The sequence below is a fragment of the Ursus arctos genome, unplaced genomic scaffold (assembly GCF_023065955.2).
Source record: "Ursus arctos isolate Adak ecotype North America unplaced genomic scaffold, UrsArc2.0 scaffold_26, whole genome shotgun sequence".
In the NCBI taxonomy this organism is placed as follows: Eukaryota; Metazoa; Chordata; class Mammalia; order Carnivora; family Ursidae; genus Ursus; species Ursus arctos.
This window is the reverse complement of record NW_026622941.1, coordinates 43102788-43121303: the sequence shown is the minus strand read 5'-3', so window position 1 is coordinate 43121303 and position 18516 is coordinate 43102788. Positions and strand designations below refer to the sequence as shown.

At 54.3% G+C, this 18516-nt stretch overlaps 2 protein-coding genes and 1 long non-coding RNA gene across 6 annotated transcripts in view; 1 reads left to right on the top strand and 2 right to left on the bottom strand.

The window, feature by feature from the left end:
• The window catches only part of HOXC4 (homeobox C4), a 38290-nt gene extending 23726 nt beyond the window's left edge, over positions 1–14564 (bottom strand). Inside the window, exon 1 of the mRNA XM_057318956.1 lies at positions 14008–14564. The gene's annotated coding sequence lies outside the window, so the exon portion shown is untranslated. The remainder of the gene's footprint in view (positions 1–14007) is intronic.
• LOC130544883 (uncharacterized) lies at positions 37–8872 on the top strand. The gene is made up of 2 exons (XR_008961588.1): positions 37–637; positions 7120–8872. It is a non-coding gene; the product is annotated as an uncharacterized LOC130544883 (long non-coding RNA).
• HOXC6 (homeobox C6) lies at positions 608–14097 on the bottom strand. Of its 4 annotated transcripts, none has more exons than XM_057318957.1 (3): positions 11945–13818; positions 2743–3088; positions 608–2023 (listed from the first exon to the last, which is right to left on the bottom strand). In XM_057318957.1, the coding sequence occupies exons 2-3, from the start codon at positions 2894–2896 to the stop codon at positions 1716–1718; spliced, it is 462 nt and encodes a 153-aa protein (XP_057174940.1). In that variant the 5' UTR covers positions 2897–3088; positions 11945–13818; the 3' UTR covers positions 608–1715. The 4 variants fall into 4 exon arrangements, with proteins under 4 accessions (XP_057174940.1, XP_057174941.1, XP_026357492.1 ...); XM_057318958.1 differs by lacking the exon at positions 11945–13818 and adding an exon at positions 14008–14085 and having other exon boundaries at positions 863–2023; positions 2743–2905; XM_048216764.2 differs by lacking the exon at positions 11945–13818 and adding an exon at positions 14008–14097 and having other exon boundaries at positions 871–2023.
• Positions 14565–18516: the final 3952 nt, after the last annotated feature.

Genomic DNA, 18516 nt, shown 5'->3' with positions numbered 1-18516 from the left:
GAGGCGCTGGAGGGGGCGCTGGCGGGGATCTGGAAGGTCTGGAAAACTCTGGCGGATTTTTTCCCTCCGGGAGACCCCCTCACTACCTCACTCCCTAGGTCCACTCAGGTTTCTCTGGCTGGGCTTAAGGAGAGAAGGCCCGAGCTGGGGAAGGGTGAGGGTCTGGCTGCGCTCCTCACCCGCCGAGTTTGAGAGGTGGAGTGCGGAACCAGACTGGGGCTGTAAGGAAGAAGGAATTTTGTCCCAGCCCTGTCAGGAGTCCCAGAGCAGGCTCAGTTTCCAGGCTTTCTTTTTCGAGATGTCCTTGAATCGCTCAGTCCCTGCGGAAGGGCTCAAATCCCGCGGTCTTCTCTTTCCCCTCTGCTCTCCGCCTCCGCCACGTTTCGCAACAGTCGGCCTGGCGCGGGCTGGGGGCTGCTCACGCGGCGCCCCCTCCTCACTCCGGGGAGTGGACGGGGGAGACCCGGGTGCCTGGAGAATGCTTCTTTTCTGGCCCTTGGGGGCTCGGGGTTCAGAAGCCGAGGACCCCAGACTACCACAGGCTGGAAGAAAGGCCTGTGTGGGGCTGGAGACCAATCCGAGCAACCCAGGCCCCCTCCCACCCCACAACGAGATCCTATGCGGCCTTTTTTGCGGGGTGAGTGTGTTGCTCGGCTGGGAAGCCCAGAGAGGCCCCCCAGCCCCCTAGCGCGTTCACCAGGAGGACGGGAGGCCCGGCTCTGCGCCCGGCTCCCGGGAAAGGCGAGCGCAGGGGGCTGGGGGCTTGCAGGCGGCGGGCAGACGCGGGAGCGCTCGGAGCCTGCTCCAACTTTCACCCCAGGCCGGCGGACGAGCGAATGAACAGAAATCCCCATATAAACTTTTAAAAATAATATCAGTTTTATTAAATATTCGAGAACGGATCCAGAGGTCGGATTTATACAGGAGGGTAACACGAGGGGATTTTTTTAAATTTATTTTTTTCTCCTACTGGCTAAACAAACGTCATTCACTTTTTTTCTCTCTTTTTGTAATTTTCCCTCTTTTTTTTCCCCTTTTAAGACGGGAGTGGAACACGGACGGTGCTAAACATAAATATAAATACAGAGACCACAAATACAGCTAAAAATATTCACACAGAAACGGTCACAGTTTGTAATATGCCATAATGACCCCCAGGATTCTCTAAATACAATTTGCCTGGGCTGGGCATTTGCTGGGTTAGAGGGGCCGGGCAGGGGCTGCGGGGAGGCCCTGGGGGTTGCTCTGGGGCCACGACGCGCCCTCCTTGGGCCTCCCGCCCTCCGCGGCTGCCAGGCCGGGCCCTGAGGCCCCGGAGCGAGGCCCCGGCCCGGGAGCCGGCTCTCTGCGCAGGGCGGGGGTGGAGGCGCCGAGGGGGTGGCAGGCCCAGTCCTCATTTGGAGGGAGATCTGTAGAGTCTGAAGCGAGGTTCAGGGACGGAGCCCCAAGGCCTGGGCGGGGGAAGGGGCCTGCAGACGAGCCGAGAATGAGCTAGCGAGGGAGCGAGGAGGAGGAGGCGCGTGTGGGAGAGAGTTTGTGCGGTGAGGGAGGGGGTCCAGAGTTGACTTGCAGGTCCATATTTGACTCCCTAATTTTGTTTTAGGGAGTCAAAACGCATCAATTGTGCCAGTGATAAATATAGAGTGTGTGATCAGGAGGGAATTGGGGGGGTAGCAAGGGAGAAGGAGAGCGAGGGGTGGCAGGGACAGTCCTGGTCACTCTTTCTGCTTCTCCTCTTCTGTCTCTTCCCGCTTTTCCTCTTTTCCGCCCAGGCTGTCGGCCGCGGCCCCTCCGCCGCCCCCTGAGAGCGTGGACGTGAGATTAGATTCTTTTTTCCACTTCATCCGGCGGTTCTGGAACCAGATTTTGATCTGTCGCTCGGTCAGGCAGAGCGCGTTGGCGATCTCTATGCGCCGGCGCCGCGTTAGATAGCGGTTGAAGTGAAATTCCTTCTCCAGTTCCAGGGTCTGGTACCGCGAGTAGATCTGGCGACCGCGCCTCCGGTCCGCTCCGTAGCCGACCCCTAGAGATCCGGGCACAAAACACACTAAAAACAATCAGCGAGGCATCCTCCGTAGATGATATAGCCTAGCAAAGTCCTGACCCTCCCAACTTGGCCAGCAGCTCACGGGCCCCCTCGGACTCCAGCCTTCTCCCTTTTGCTCTGCCCCACCCCCACTGGGGGTACAGCCAGGATCCCAACTTCATTCAGTCGCCCACCATATGTTGGTAGGTGAGTGTCCCAAAGAAGGGGGGGGCAAGAACCAGGCAGAAAGCTGTAAGTCTAAAAACTGGTTTTTGAAAAATCCCAAACACTGGGGAGGAGGGCCCCATTTCTCAACAACTGGGCTCCCCCACCTCCCCAAGCACCCTAGCTCCTTGGAAACTTCTCCCCACTTCTCTGCCCCCTCCTCTCCCCCCTCCCTTTTTCTCGGCCTGACTCGACTTTGGGGGGCTCCCTACCCCCTGCCCCCTCCCATCATACCCTGCCCTGTTCCTGCCCCCTCAGCTAGCCTTGGAGCCCTCCAATCCGTCAGGGGCCGAGGGGGCCAGGCCCCTGCGAGCAAGCGGGAGGCGAGCAGAGGGGGCAGAAGAGGGGGCCCTGTCTCGGCGTCGGCGAGGAGACGAGCGTGATTGTTTTTATGGGGCCATAAAAAACTCTCTCCGCCCGTTCTTCTAGGGAAGCCGGTCATAAAGCCAGTTCAGTTTATTTAATTTATATCTCGGAGCTGTAAAACTCACCACTGTGCGAATTCATTCGCTGCATCCAAGGGTAAATCTGGATGCTGGCTTTCTGGTCCTGGGGCGCAGTCCTGCCCTGCTCAGAACTAAAATCCTGAGCGATTGAGGTCTGTGTGTTATGTCCTAAGGTGTTTTGTCTGCAGTTTGAGAGCATGTCTTTCTCCTGGTAAAAGGAATTAGATCCATAGTCATACGGCCCCCGGCTGGAACTGAACACGACATTCTCCTGTGGCGAATAAAAGGGAGTCGAGTAGATCCGGTTCTGGGCAACGGCCGCTCCATAGGTCGAGAAATGCCTCACTGGATCATAGGCGGTGGAATTGAGGGCGACGTTGGGGAGGACGTCCTGGCCCCCGGCGAGGTGGCAGGATAAGGAAGGGTTAGTGAAGTAGGAATTCATCCCTTTGCCTTTACCTGGTCGGGCTATGATTTCTTTAATATTTATTTCTGTCTCCAGTTTGTACTCGGAACTAGATGGTTATAGGGACGGCTCCAATCCAGGACAGACAAAATGACAAAGTCAGCTGACCCCCTTCCAGCCAATCGCAAGCCAGATGTCAAGAAGGGGGAAAAAAATCGCTTCTGCTTCTGTTGATTCCCTAGTTGAGACTAAGTGTGTGCTTTGAAAGTAAGACTTGGATTTCTTTTAAAAATATATATGTTAGGGAACTGATTTGGAGGTGAAGAAGGGTGCATACGCATTAGCAGGGCCTTGGGGCCCAGGGAGAAGAGCCGCACTGCTAGGAAATCTCAGCCCCAGCTAACTTTGCTGTGCTGTGGCCAGAGCCAGATCTGGAGAAATCCCTCTATTTTCAATCTGATTTCATCTTTTATACCTTTCCCCTTCTAAAATTACATCCTGATTTCTTTATGGAAAGAGCCCCTTCCCAGCTCAGGGGGGAATCCCCAGAAATCCTACAGGAAATCCTAGTTTGACCCTCCATGGAGTGAGTCCTCATCACTAAACCAGTATTTTCCCCCCAATAATTAAAAAAATCAAAAGTAGAACGAACTGCGTAAAACATGGTGCTCAGAGCAAGGAGAGTGTGGCTGATAGGCTTAGGTGGAAGGGGGATGGAGGGAGCAAGGGGCTCTAAGGGCTCAGGGAGAGATTTCAGGATAGAGTGGCAGAGCTGAAGTACCAAAGGGGCCATGCATTTGCTTCCTCTTCCCCTTAGCCCCCCTCTGCCTCTCAGAACACCCTTTTGGGGGGAAACTCTTGCAGCATTTTTGCCTAAAAGGGAAAATGTGTAAAAACACAATAGAAAAGAGAGAGGAAGAAGTAAAAGGTGGGAGAGAGAGAGAGAAAGGAAGAAAGAAAGGAAGAAAGAACTCTGAGAGTCTTTCTAGACACATCAACTCCTGTTTATGTTGGTGAGAATTTATGATTTGGAGCCAGCAAGGGCCGGTGGGGTAATTCACATAGGATCCAGGCAGAAAGAGAAGGCTGGTGGGGCTCTGAAGGCCAGTTAGCGTCTTGCAGGCTGAAGCCCCTGCACAAGTCAGAAGCCCCCAGCCCCCTCCGAACACCGCCCCGCCAGGGAGGCACCCCTGGACCTGAGCGCTGGGGCTTGGGAGATTCCAGCAAAGGGCTCCTGGGGAACTCTCACTCAAGGGCCAGCCACACCTGGCAGAGCCCAGCCTCTCAGCAGCCCCTACCCCCGTTTTCTCTCCACCTTGGGGCTGAGAAAAAGGAAGAGAAGGTTAGGAAAAGGCAGCTGACTTCGAAGCTTCTGAGGGAGCCGCAATGGGCGAACCGAAACAGCGGAAGGTGTGCAGATGGGTTTTCTCCTGATTAATCCAAACTTAATTTGATATCGTGACATAGGCTGAAAATGCTTTGAGCTGACAAAGAGGGGGCGGTGGGGCTAGCAAAGGGAGCAGTGGAAGCTCATATTTTCTCTTCACCATTTTTGGGGGGGGGCTGGCTATAACAAGAACCCGGATGTCGCCGGATTTTATGATCTTTTCCTTCTGTGTAACAAAGCGGAGTAATCAATGGGTAGCAATAAAGCCATAAACGGGACTACGCTGGGAAAAAACTCGTTTATTCATCTTCTGTAACGTTAAGGTTTCCCTGGAGTGTCGCTAGGGGGGAAAAATAAAGTTTCGAACCCCAAAGCAGACAGTGTGTAGGAGCTGGTGGAGACAACATGTTAGCTAATACATGAACCTCGTTAGGGGATTGAAGAGTCTTCCTGCCGGACAATTTGTGTTGGCTTTTAAAAATACAGCCCTAATCCTTCAGAAAGGAGGGAAATTTGTTGGTATTTAAAAGGGTGGGGGAAAGACCCCTATCATTATAAAGGTTCCCCCTCTTGGACCATACTTGCTTCTGCTCAAGGAGATGAAAGCGTAAGGGTAGAGGAGGGTTCCAAATTAAGAAAGAAATTTGGAAATGAGTTGTCTTGTTTGGGGGTGACATGGCAGGTACATAAACACAGACACCAGGGCAACTTGCTTTTTGCTCTAGAATCCAGCTGTCCTCCAATTCATGGCGTGCCTGGACAGAGGTTTTCAACAGCTGGCTGGGGCTCCAGGCCCCCTGGAGGGCAAGATGTAGAGCGAGAAAGAACTAGGGGAGGGGGAAGACCCAGGGGGCTGAGCTAAGAAACAAGTCAGCGCACCCTTGGACACAAGTAGCCGCTCTTAGAGTTCCCAGCCTCATTTCTGCCCTAAGGGTAGCCGTGTAACACGTACAACAGGCTGGAGGAGAGGGTAAATTCCCTCCATCCCCCCCCCATTTCAGAGAGATTGCTAGAGGGATAAATCATGTCAGTGATATTTCCTTCAAGATATTAAATTGTTGCAATGTACAACAAATTGAATGATGGAAGATAGGATGTCTTAATGAGGTTTCACTTTCAATGAGTGTTGATTTTCTATGTATTTTTGAATCTCTTTTATGGGGGGTGGGGGAAGGAAGGACCTTGGGAGAAAGAAGGGGCTTCTGGGGAAGCATGTGCTGCAGCCCCCCAGCAAGGATGCCTGGATTTCCTTGAGCCCCTCCTCAACAAAGTCTGGAGGGGAAAGGGGCCCCAAAGTTGGGGATAGTCAGCTTTGGGGCCTGAAAGTAGTGGGCGCGGGGGTGGGCGACCTGAGGAGCAGAATGTAAGTCTCAGCCCCGGAAAGTTAAGTGTTTTATTACGTCCCTAAACAGAGGGCAGAGACTGAAAGGTCTCGCCGATTTATAATGAACAGAAACCAGCTGCTGGGGGAAAAAGGCAGAAATGCTGGAAGGGGGAGAGGAGGGGAAGCAGAAATACAAATAAATTCCCCCCACTGCTTAAAGATTTTTGGCAAAATTAATTTCCAACATACTCTCCCCCATCACCTTTCATCCCTGAAAAAAAGAAGCCTCCTTCTTTCAGTCGATCTTTAATTATGCAGCTGAAATTTGCTGGAAGGATTCGCTCCAAGGGGGGAGCGCAGGTCAGATAAGCCCGATCTTCCCTCCATTGGATTATATTTTCCTTTTCTCATTTTATGTTAATTTTATTTTTTTGGCGCAAAAACGAGTGTCTATGGGGGGATAGCTGGGACTTGGGTTTTTCTATATATATTTATATTTTCCTGTTAAATTTGTCTGAAAACAATTATGGAAACTCATCAGCAGAAGCAAGAACAGATGTTTTATTAAAACTGCAGTTGAGCTCTGTAAATATGCACAAGTCCTGGGAAGGGGGGGGACTTGTTCTTTGTTTCTATAAAACAAGCCTAGAGCAATCAGAGAACACCCCCATCAGGCCCGCAGGTCTCCGAGTAGCTCTGCCCCTTGGGCCTCTGGAATCAGGCATTCCGAGGGGTTTGGCGGCGAGAGCAGATTTTCGCTTTCGTAGCTGTAATTAGTGGATTCGAAAACAGAATTCAAAAAACACAGAAAAGGAATAAAGGGGGAAAGTTGCCGCTCGCTGCTCCAGTCCCCCCATCTACCCAGTCAAAAAACACATGCTTCTCATGAGCTCTAATTATAGGAGAGGAACTTACTCCAGGCGCCATGGGCCTGCGTGGGGGGCAGTCACTGGCCCGGAGTCCCCAAGGCTAAGGGGTACTTGGGAGGCTGGGCACTTGAAGGTTTCTCAGAATGAGTCAAGCGCTCCTACCCCAGCCTTCACCTGCTCCAGGCCAGGGGCTGGGGGCCTGTGTAGCTCTGAACTGGGGAGAGGGTGGGTGTGACTGGACTCTGACTGGGAAGGGGTTCTGGGCAGGCCTCACCTTGCCTGCCTTTGCTTTCCACTCAGCTCTGGGAAATATATTAATTTCTTGGGGAAGGGTATCTGAAGTGAGAGGGATGCGATCTGGAATATTTATTGGGGGGCAATCTTTTCCAGAGGTCCTGGCTAGTTTGTGTTCTGCCAGTCTTCTCTCTTTTCCTAGATCCCCCAACTCTGCGCGGATGTCTGTGACTCACCCAGCCTTGCACACAGATACACACACTCCATTCCTGGCTGCCGGCGCCACCAACTCCAGCTCGGCGCCTCCGGAGGCTGCTCAAGGACCTGGACACCCGGAGCGGCAGGACTCAGCACTCGGCCTGGGCGCTGGGCTGCCTGGAAGCCACTGCAGCTGCCCCACTCACCCCTGCCAGTTCTCAATTTTGCGAGCAGGGGAGGAGCGGTGGCCCCACCAACCCCTTTTGTGCCACTGGGCAAGGGCTGAAATTCCTCTTGCGGAGAAAGCCCAGTTTCAATAATTGTTGAGCTCACCTTACAATCGCACTGTTTGGTTAAGGCTTTGCTGTTCAAGAGCGACTGCTCGGTTGGCCCGACTGGCTTATGATCAGCATTTTTTAACTTACAAATCAGAAACTAAATCCTACTCCAAATGCCCAGGGTTTTGTGTAGGAGTTCCTTTGATCTCCATAGAATCCGGAGTAAAAGGGTTGCAAAGAGAGTCTCCAGGTCCACCAGAGAACCTGAATGCGGGGAGCGGGGTCTGCCTGGGGACACCACAGCACAGCTCACCCAAGGAGCCTCCACTTTCTCAGAGATGGGGGGGGGAGTAGTCTGAGCACACACCTCCTCATACACACTGCATTCCAAAACAGAATGTTCCTCCTCCTTTCAAAGTTAAGGCATGGAGACACTTGGAGAAAGGTGAAATCTGACACATCCAGCCCGGAAATGGAGCCCATTTGGGGGTGCTTATATTCTGGGGACAGGGCCCAGGCTGGCCAGCTGAATGGAGTTGGGGGTCAGCAGGGAGGGGGGGAAGGAGGATGAGGCCAGATGGGGTATGTCAAGCGCCTGAGAACTGCCCCCAAACGCCTCTGAGGCCTGGGCTGGCAAATTCTCTTTGGAGCTAAGAGGTTGAGAGGCTGCCCAAGCTGCTTTTGCTTTATTTGCAATTAAACAGAGAATAAAGGTACCCTGAGAGGCTCTGCTAAAGCCCATCCTATTTTCTCTCCTCCGTCTCTCTTTCCAGAAATCTGCCTGCCCTTTCTTTACCAGCACTCCAGTTCCTGCTGCTACCATCAGCAGACACAAATTCCCACAATGGCGTTTGTTTAGCTTCTCAATTCACTTCACTAACTGAAGGTTAAAAAGTAAAATAGATCCCCAGCATCTCTGTCCCACCCCACTCAGTCCTGAGCCCCTTTGGGCTCATCTTTGGAAGAAATCATTTCTGGCTAAGCGTCCCACCTCTGTCCCAAGCAGCTGGATATCAGCTGAGGAGACAGCATGCGAGAGAGCCTTCGGACAGAGTATCTCATCCCCACTGGGAATGGGGAGGGAACTCAGATGCTGACTGACATTTCAGGGAGGAAAAGCAAGTGGCCCTGGCTGGCCCAGGAGGAAAACTGAAAATCTAGAATATTTAGAATATTTTTGGCCCCCAGAATGGGGCCAAAGGACCCCCAACTTCCTGGCTTTTCTGAAACCCCTCCCCACTAAGCACTGCTCGAACCCACTTTGCAGGTTTATGAGAACTGTAAAATTCAGGAGCACGGCATTCATGACGTCACAGTGAGTTGTCATGAGGAAATTGTAAATGTCACGTTAAGTTATATACAGTAGGAGTTTTGTGTGGGGGTGCCCTGCCTCTCCTCACTTTTTTTCCTTTTCCCCTTTTTTTCAGGCCTAAGTTCTCCCCCTTGAAAATAAAATTTTATTATGTTCTGGAACAATAAGCCAACAATGAAACATCGTCCTCATTTCCCTATAAATAATTTTATCCTGTATTGTTTGCGGATCTGAGAGAACCATTTAGTCTGCACTGGCGAAGAGAGAGAGAGAGACGGGGAGGGGAATTAATTTCAGAAACGAGAATATTACTTACTTCGATGATACTCCTTTAGATTTGATAGCCAGGAGCAAAATTAGAGGCGAACAGCGGCCTCTCCGACTCTACACCTGGCGGGATTGGAGATTTATAGGATCTTTAGCGAAGGGGCAATTTAATTTTGTAGGATTTGCTCAAATTCACTGCTATTTTGGGGGGCTGAGGAGAAGGGAGGGTGAGGGGAGAACGACATGCTTTATCTAGTTTTATGAATCTGCCAACATGACCCTGATTTAAAACCCAACAACCTGTGTCTCAGGGAAAACTCCTGCAGAAAGGGGTGGAAGAGTGGGGTGAGGGGGACTCAGCTTTCTCAATGACTGTGGCCCCCTTAACCAAGCAGTTGCCAGAGGGAAGGAAGAAAAGCCCGAGGCAAGGGGAGGGCAGCTCTAAGTCTCTCTACCACCAGGACACCCGGAGCTTTATGGTGTCCCCATAATTCCCCCAACCCTATAAACAGCTGCCCTATTTTAGGACGATTTCTGCTTCCTCCCCTGGGAAAGGGAGCGTGAGGGAGGAGGTAATGGCGGGAGCAGGGTGCCGGAAAGGGGAGGGAGCACAGGATAGCGCCGCACTTTGTTCTCCTGGGTGAGTTTGCTGGTTTGGCGGGTTTCTGACGCAGGGTGGCAGCAGACAAAACAAGTAAACAAGTCACAGACACAATAAACAGGGGCGGCCGCAGCCGCCGTGGCAGAGGCCGTGGGCCGGGTGAGGGGCACAATTTGGGGGTAATGTCACCCCAGCACCCAGGCATGGCCGAGGTCCAAAAGCCCGAGGCCACCCCCGTGCTGGCGGGAGAAGCTGGAAGGAAGCTGTACCTCTCGGCCAGCCTGTCTGGACAGGAAAAGTCTTGGGAGGAACCTGATTGCCTAGGGAGTGGAGCAAAACCCCACTAGCCCCTGTCCAGTCCTTACTTTCCTTCAGGAGCGTTTCACGGACATTTATATTCTCCCCTCCTCTGCCTTTTCGTGGCCCCGGAAGGGAGACAGGCTAGGAAGGGAGGCTGGTCATTCCCAGCGCGGCCCACATTCAGTGCTCCAGGCCCACAGGCAGCTCGACCCAGCTTCTTCTCCGGCACTGCCCTGTCAGCCTTCTCCCCAGCGTCTTCGGCAGCAGAGAGAATTAAAACGAAGTCCCACCAGGAGCCAGATCTGGGTATTTGGGGCGCTTAGAGAGCCCCTAATCTGCCCCACAGACAACGCAAGCAAATCTGGGTCCAGTGAGCAGGGGCGAGAGCAGGGGGGTTAGATGTTCACCGCAGCCCTACGCATTCTGTCTCGCCTTCTCCACCAGCCTCTTCACACAGCTGCCTCAGACCACTGCCCAGAGGCCACCTTATTAACCGCTTAGATCTCCTTCAGAGTCCCGGCGAGGCTGCAAGCACCAGGGCCTAGCCAACTGCTCAGAACTGCTCAAAGGTCCACCTTACCCACAAAAAGAGTTCCCCACAAAACTCACTTTCAACACCACAGTGTTTCCCTGGTAAACAGCCTCTGAGTTGGGCAAGTTTGGGGGGAGGTGTGGAGAGAACGCAGAAGAGAGTCAATACTTCCCCAGCCCAGCTGCTTGGTCAGTGAAAGCAATAAGGTCTGGGAAAGCCTTTGTGGCGCCCATCCGTTACTGGAACCCGCATACTCCGATTCCGGCACACACACACGTTTCCAGGAGAGCAGGCACAGAGGGCTTCTCGGTGCACCCAGTGCCTCCTTGAGCCCAATTCCATCTAACAAAATTTTGCATGCACATAAAACGGTGTTTGAGCGAGTATAAGCATGGTAATATACAAGTAACCACCGAGGAAATATGAGTCTGTATATATTCATGCATAAGTCCCGGTCTGTACATTTGACACCGTATATAATAAGTGTATAAAGCTACGAAGCCTGGTTTTGGAACACAACAGCCAACCCAACAAGGCCGCCTCCTCCAAACAAGGGTGCATTCTTCGTAGGGATGACAACTGTCAGACCAGGGAAAGGGTTTGCTCTGTCCATTTCTCCTTAGCTAGAAACTGGCGCATGGAATACAGTCCGTGGCAGGGGCTGACGAAGCCTGTAAGGGTCAGGCCTGAGTGCCCGAACAAGAGTAGACTCAGAGGGGAACGCTGGGGGCCCTGGGCTCCAGGGAGTGTTGCCAGGACCTGCCCACAGATTCGCTGCCTCTGCCCAGACTTAGTCCTGGGCATGCAGAGTCCTGCAGCCACATTCTATTCTCAGCCGCCCTGGCTATTATTAGATATACACACCAGTGCTTTCCTGCGCTAAGGACCACGTTTACAGGGAATGTGGCCTGCACGGAGGCTGAGGGTTGCCAACGGTGGCCCCTCCTGTGCTTCTGTTTGAGCACCAGAGTGGGAGAGGAAGAAGGGAAAGAAAATCGAAAGTAAGGAGGGAAGGAAGGGGCTGGCGTTTGGGGCTGGGTTTATCCCCTGGCCAGACGAGAAAACTGGACAACCAGGGTCAGTCACTGCTGCTCCACTTTTCTCTGTATCCCTCTCTCTCATGGAGGGTCTAGGGGATGAAGGATGGGGTGGGGGGGCCTGCAGGACCCTAGCCAGGAAGGGGCAGAAAATCAATTGATAAAAGTACTATATAAGGACACCTCAGGATAGTGCCGTTAACCCGTCACCCCTGAACCCCAGCACCCTGAAATCTCCCCGCCAGCAGCACAACTGTTTAGATCTCCATAGGCCCAGATAAATACCCGAGCCTTACCCAGGCCCACCCCTCGGACGGGAGGGGGGGCCCCTCTAATACCCCAGGTGAATCCCCACTGTCCTGAGTGGCCTTCTCCGGAAACTGTTTTCCAGGGTGGGGGACGAACAAAGGAGACTTGTGCCCCCCCAAGTCAGTGCAGCCATCTGCAGGGGCGGAGGGGGGGCAGACAAAATACAGGCGAAAGAGCGAAATAGAGGCCTCACCGGTCGGCGGTTCCCACATTACGCCAGGAGAAAGGCTCCCATTTTCAGGCCCCCGCGGGCCCCTCCACCGGCCCATTGCACTCCCCTGGCCCTTCTCAGGTCCCACCGACTCGGGGTCTCGGTGGCCGCGGCGCGGCTACCCGGGGCGTCAGGCCCTGGGCCGCGCTGGAGCGGCGGGAGAGCGCGCGGCAGCCTGAGCAGGCGGCGGGCTGGGCCCATTTGGGGAGAGCCGAGCGCTTTTCTCGATCGTAAACAAGGAACGCGAAATTAGCCCCTCGGCAGACGCCTCTGCCGACACACAAGTCCTATTGGGGGGGGAAGGGAAGGGGGGGAGAAAATGCCATTTCTTCCCCCGGGAGAATACCTCACAGGCCTTTATGTCGGATATGAAACGGGAATTTTGGGGGGGCAGGAGAGGAAGGAAAGGGGATTGTGGGGGGAGGGGAGAGAAGATTCACCATCAACTCGGACCCAAGGGGTTTGATTTGAATGCAGTCGAATTATGTTTTTAAGAATTTGATAAAAACAGGTTCTCCCTCCACCCCCCGACCCCCAGGCGACGGGTCAGGGTTTAAACAGGAAATCGAGGAGCGTTCCCCTCCCCCACTCGGGCTTGGCGGAGAAGCCCAGTCGCAGCCTCTAGAAAGGATTGGAGGTGGGGGGCAGCTCTTAGCTCGGACTGAAGGTGAGTCTGGCCCCCAGACTCTCAGACCTCTCCAGGAATATGCGCTCCCCTCCCCCAGCCCTGGGGTGTGTCTGCCTGGGTGTGTAAGCGTTTGTGTGTGCATCGCCCTTTATAAACAGAAGCTCACACATATAGGGGCCGCCTCGGACCCAGGCCAGGGAGCAGGGCGGGGTCATATATCAAACTGCAACACATTCAGGGCCACGTACATTTGGAAGAAATTAAGCCACTGTGTTATGAAACCATATGTGTCGGGTTAAGACCATACAACACGCCATTAGCACCAATTATTAGGAAGATCCCGAGCGCCTAGGACCCTCCGGGCCGCCCGATTCTGACGTCCCTACCCCAGGAGCCAGCCGCGCTTTGAGTCCTCACTGCCTCCACTCACCCAAGAGGCCCCGCCAGCGAGGCCTGGGCCTGTCCCCAGCCAGCCTGGGGCCTCCCCAATTCCCACCTCCGCCCCAGACAAGGCAGATCCTAGCTCGGAGCAGCCCGGCGAGGCGGGTGAAGCAGCCCAGTGGGCATCCCGGGTACGGTGGCCGCGGTTGGGGGTGGGGGACGCTGGGCCGGGTGAGAGAAGGCAGATTGGCCCCTTTTCTCCTAGCACAAGATGGCTTTTGAGTCCCGCGTCCCCCACCCCCACCCATCCACCCGCAGTGCAGGGCACCTCCCATCTTTCCGTCCGCTCGAGTGGGGGCGGGAGCTGGGGGTGGGCAGACGCACTCTCCTCCGCTGACGCGCACCAGCCAACAGCCTCCCCCCTAATTGCCAATTAACAGGCCCCGCCGCCCGCCTAGCTGCGCTCTCTTCCTGCTCCGCCGCCCGGCTCTGGGCCCGCACTGCGCATGTGTGAGCTCTAGCGGTGGCGCTCTCCGGGAGGGAGGGGGCTGCGGGCAAGGAGGGGGCCTTGGAAAGTTTGTTTGGGGGTTGGGGGGCTGACTTTGCTCAGGGGGCAATGGATACAGCCTACAGTTCTCTCTCCTGCCCTGGAGTTTGAGCTTCCGGGCCCCCTCCGTCCCAGTCCCATTAGCCAAGAGGCCGCAGATCTATAATAGGTAAGGGCAGGGTGGGCATCGGGCAGCGGGTCAGCGCACTAGACCCCGGCCTTGAGCCCCACAGGCGCAGTCCTCTTGCCCCCCGACCCCCAGCTTCGGCGCACAGTGACATCAGGACAACACACTTCCCACACTACCGTATTACAGCTTAACCCAATCCTCCCCCCCACTTTTCCTCCCCTTAATTGCCCGCACGCCCACCCTCTCGCCAGCCCCCCTCTCCTCTCTAACCAAGACAAGCCGCTGCTGTCCTTATCTTGAAACCGCCACCCAGCTACGGACCATTAGTTACATATTTGAACCAATAAGGAAACACTTACCGGGCGCTGCTGTCACTCTCCCTCTCCCTCTCTCTCTCTGCCTCTCTCTCTCTCCCACTCTCTCTTTCTCGTCTTCCCTTATTCTGTGCCGCTGCGGAGCCTGTCTCAGCTCCACACACATACTTTATATAAATTTAAAAATAAAAAAAGAATAGTCCCAATGATCAAAAAGCCAAATAAAATTAAGGAGAGTTGCAAGAAGGGGGCAGGAGGGAGAGGCTGGGAGAGGGGAGGGGCGGAGGCATCTGCAGCTCCCTATCTCAACTCCTGCTCCCGCATTCCTCCTGCCCCTTGGGGGGCTAGAGGATCGGGAAGGGAGAGAGAGGTGCCCTCAACTCCTGCCCCTTCCCCCCATCCCCCTCCCCCGGTGCCCCCAGCTTCCGGCAACTCCACCTGGGAGGAAAAAAATTAAACGGGGGGGGGGGTAGAAAATAATTATTAATCAGATTAATAAAAAAAAAAAATACTGGTAATGAAGGGAGCGCCCAGCGCAGGTTTCCCTGGCAATGGTTAGGCTCTTACAGGGAGGACTGTTCTGCGGAGCGCTCCGAACGGACAAACCACAATAAAAAGTTCACGTTCATGGATGGAATCCACATGACTTCTTGTGGCCAATCCAACTTGTGAGTCGATCGTAAACTTTTATTACTCAGCTGTAAATTTTCTGCAAACAACCGGGAATGCGATGCATTTGTGTAGCGTGTGCAAATGGGCGCCGCGGTCGCCATGTTTACCCAATTCTCTCGGAGAGGGAGCACCCCCCGACCCCCACCCCACCCTCACCCACCGCCCACTCCCCACGGGCCAGGCTGCTCCAGGCTAGCGCAGAAAGGGCAAAGGGGGGACGCAAGAGGAGGAAAGGAAGGATTCTGACGCTGAGTCCGCCGCCTCCCTTTCCCATACCGAATTTTAAATATTTTTCTTAATAAATGGGGTATTAAGGTTGGATCTGGGGGAAGTGAGGCTTTGCAAAGGTTTGTGGCCCTGGTGGTGCAGTGACGGCTGGAGGGATGAAGGGACTGAGAAGGGATGCGCTCCCTACTCCTACCTTTTTTTCTAGGAAGAGAACTACATCTTTCCCAGTGGGGAGCCCTGGCAGCCCCCCACTCAGCCCTAGACAGGAACAGGAGGGATACGCGGCTGGAAGCCTCATAACCAATCCTGACCTGGCCTGGTCTGAAGAACGGAGAGGGCTTAGATCCGTATTGGGTAGCCCTGCGGTGGCAGCAGGAGAGGTGAGAGTTGGGGGTAGCCACCAGAACCCCCAAAGTGCCCATCATCCCCAGGCTCCTTTCTCTGAGAAAATGACATTTTTTTTTTCTTCTCCAAGACCATCTCTAGTGTCAGGTCTCCTCAATTCCTAGGTTTAGATGGCAGATTACTCCCAATCTTTTTAGAATTAGAAATAAAATTAAGGCCCAAGACCTTGGTTCCTACTTTTTCCCCCCTCTTTGGGTGCAAGGCGGTTTGAAGCTTTTCTATCTTGTCGGGTGACCCGCACCCACCTGCCTTTTTCAGCAAATGTGGCGTCCAAGCAGCTGGGATACACCTTGGAGGCCCTCCCTCCAAAAAGAAACTTATCCTTCCCCAAAGTCCACCTTCTGTGCTAAATTCCGAGCACCTGAGGTGTCCCCCACCTTTCTCCAGACTCCTGATTTTGGCGATGAATCCAATGTGGGGGAACCCAGAATAAATCCCCCCACAGAGACTGCCAACCAGTCGCAGCCCAGCCGAGTCATAGCTCAACACTCCCCACCAACTGGAGATTTGAAGGCCCCAAGCTCTCCCCTTGATTCCGCACGGAGCTGGCGTGGGGACTTCCATGGCTGGGTGCCCCCACCCCAACCAATAGGGGGTCCCTCATCCCCTCCCCAAACTTCCTCCCTCAGTACGGGAAGCAGTTCCCTCGGCCGGATGCAGAGACCTAGTTTCTTTTACAAACCCACCCATAAATTTTATAACAGGTAGTTAAAAATTACGACAAGGAAGCTCTGGCCCAGCTTTTCACAATGGGCTGATGGGAGAATGGGACAGCGCTGCGGGCTGCTCACCGGAAATTTTACTTCTCGTCTGTGGCACAACCTGTCCCGAGTTCGGTCTAATTGGGGCAAGGTAACTTTCTGCAGCCGGCAGGCAGCCAGTGGGACATCTCATTTGAGGAGGATGAGGCTGGGGGAGGCCAATCCACTCTCCCATGCTAGGGTCCCCCCCAAAGCCCTTTAGAGCACTCGCTACCTCCCTCAGCCCCCAGGTCCCCTGCAGGCCCGCACCTCCCTTGGCCTCTGCAATGAAGTGGGGAGGGAGAGAAAATGCCGAGAATTAAAAAAAAATCCAGAGAAACGAATTTGCCCCCCAACTTAATAGCTGCATTATCCCGTCTCTACGGTTGAGATTAGAATAATAAATTCAAGGCGAAATGAGCGAGATGCTTCAACTCAGCATTTTGAAAGATACTATTTTTCACAAATCACAAATAGCTTTCGGAAGCCACTTTGATTGGCTAATAAAAAAGTAAAGAATGGGAGAAAGTCCTATCCGCTGCAGCCGAATGGTCCCCATTCCGGTAATGGGACGGCGGGAGCATTTGGGAGGACGCGTTTCTAAAGAGAGCGCATCCCGCTCGCAATTAAGTTCCCCCATAAAACGGGTTTTACCTCCTTTTCTCTCCAAACGAGAAAAAAGAGGCGGTGGGCAGAAGGGGTGGGGGAGCGGGTGCTGCAAGAAGAAGGGGCGGCTGGAGCTCTCTTGGTCTGGCCCACCCGAGGCTTCGCATCTCAAGCAGTGCCGGGCGCCAGACTCACCCCGCCCTCCGACGCCCGGCTTGGGGCCACGGGCATTGCTGAGCAGGGCCAGGGATGAATGGGGCATTGGGTGTGGGGGAAATTCGGCGAGGTCTTTCGGAGCCACTTAGTGTAGGGTTCAAGCAACTTGGCTACGGGGCCGGCGATGTTTATTAATAGCAATCATAATTCCACATTAAAAAAATGAAACGGCCCGCGGCCGGCCCTCGGAGTCTGGAAGGGATGCCCGTGGGAAGGCCTGAGGTTGGAGCGAAATGCTCTCTCTTCGGGCTTCCCTAGCGGGAAGCCGGTGCCTCGGGGCAGCAAATGGGGTTACCTGGCTGGCGCAACGGCGCACAGCAGGGACCCCAGGTTTGCAAGGATTTCCCTAGAGCTGCTCAAAGTTGTTCCCGGCTGCCGGCAGCCTGTGCTTCAAATCGGCAGCCTCTCTTGGGTCGCAGGAGTCCCATATCGAGGATGCCTGACCCAATCCTGTATTCACGACCACTTTGCGTGGGAGCCAGGGACCCAGATGTGGGTGAAATTACACAAAATAAGAGTCAGCCTGGGCCTAAGTCTGGGAAAATCATTGACCAGGAGGAGAGAGAGAAAGAGGGAGATCTGGCCTCAAAAATATTTCAGTCTTTGGGGGATCTGGTTTTAAGGACCAGAAGACCCCATCTCCTTCCCTTTCCTCCTTCTCCCGAATGAGTCAGATGACTTGTATCTCTGGAATTTGGTATTATTTGACCAGAATCTTACTGGCATAAACAGATTGCTCTGCCTAGGACCCACCAGGGAGGAGTGAGAGACCCCTTTGCCCCCTGACTCCCTGAGCCTTCAACCCCTTATTTTGGGGAATGGGGAGTCCAGTGAAGACTCTCTTTACCCTGCTGTGGCTGGGATGGAGGACTGTCCACTCAGCAGGCCCATCCTCCTCACCCCCAGGCCAAGGGCCCACACTATGAGAGCAGGGCAGACTGCCCAATTGCCAAGGTGAAGCCCGGAGCCGGCTTGAAACAGCCAGAAGAGTGGCTGGTGTAGATGCTGGCGGCCTGGGTGACAGTGATGGCTCTGTGCTGACGGAATTTGAATTTCAGAACATGGACCCAGGCTGCTTGGTGGACCAACTCACTCACCTTCCCCTTTTCCTTTCCTTTCCCCCAGGCTGAAGCTTCCCCATCCCCCACCCCTAACCATCTCCGCCCCCCCCCCCCTGCCAAGTCCTCCAGGCTGCCTTGAGCCTCACATTCCTCCCCCCTGTTCACTGTTCTAGTGCTGGGTGCTGGGTGCCCAGGGTTGACCACGAGGGGCGTGTGGTTCAGAGAGAACCCCACTGTCTCATCCTCAGTCCCTGGTAGTAAAAGGCCTAGCTGTGGGAGGGGCATGGGGGGCAGATTCTTTGTCTGGGCCCAGCCCAGGGCTGAGGAGGAGGAAGGTGAGTAAGTGGGGAGACGCTTTCTTCCCACTGGGATCCTGGCATCTAGAAACCCATTTTGTTCGGAGCCAAGGTTCTCCCAAGAGCATACTTGAAACACAATGTTCTTCTTCCTCCCCCTCGACACCTCCCCCACCTTTCACCTGCCCTCCCTGCCCAGCCTGCCCTCTCAACTCCTAGGCGCTTCTCCACGTGAGTTACCCCACCCCAAAGTCAGATCAGTGACCACCCCAAAGTCAGATCAGTGATGGAGACCTTTTCCACAGTGCTGGGAAAGAAGGATAAGGAGGG

Bases quoted from the DNA above. Each gene is read 5' to 3' on its own strand.
- HOXC6 (XM_026501707.4), bottom strand. From the start codon at position 3,142: ATGAATTCCTACTTCACTAACCCTTCCTTATCCTGCCACCTCGCCGGG. The intron at 2,024-2,742 runs GTGAGTTTTACA...CCGGATCTCTAG, and splicing joins GCGAATGAATTCGCACAGTG to GGGTCGGCTACGGAGCGGAC.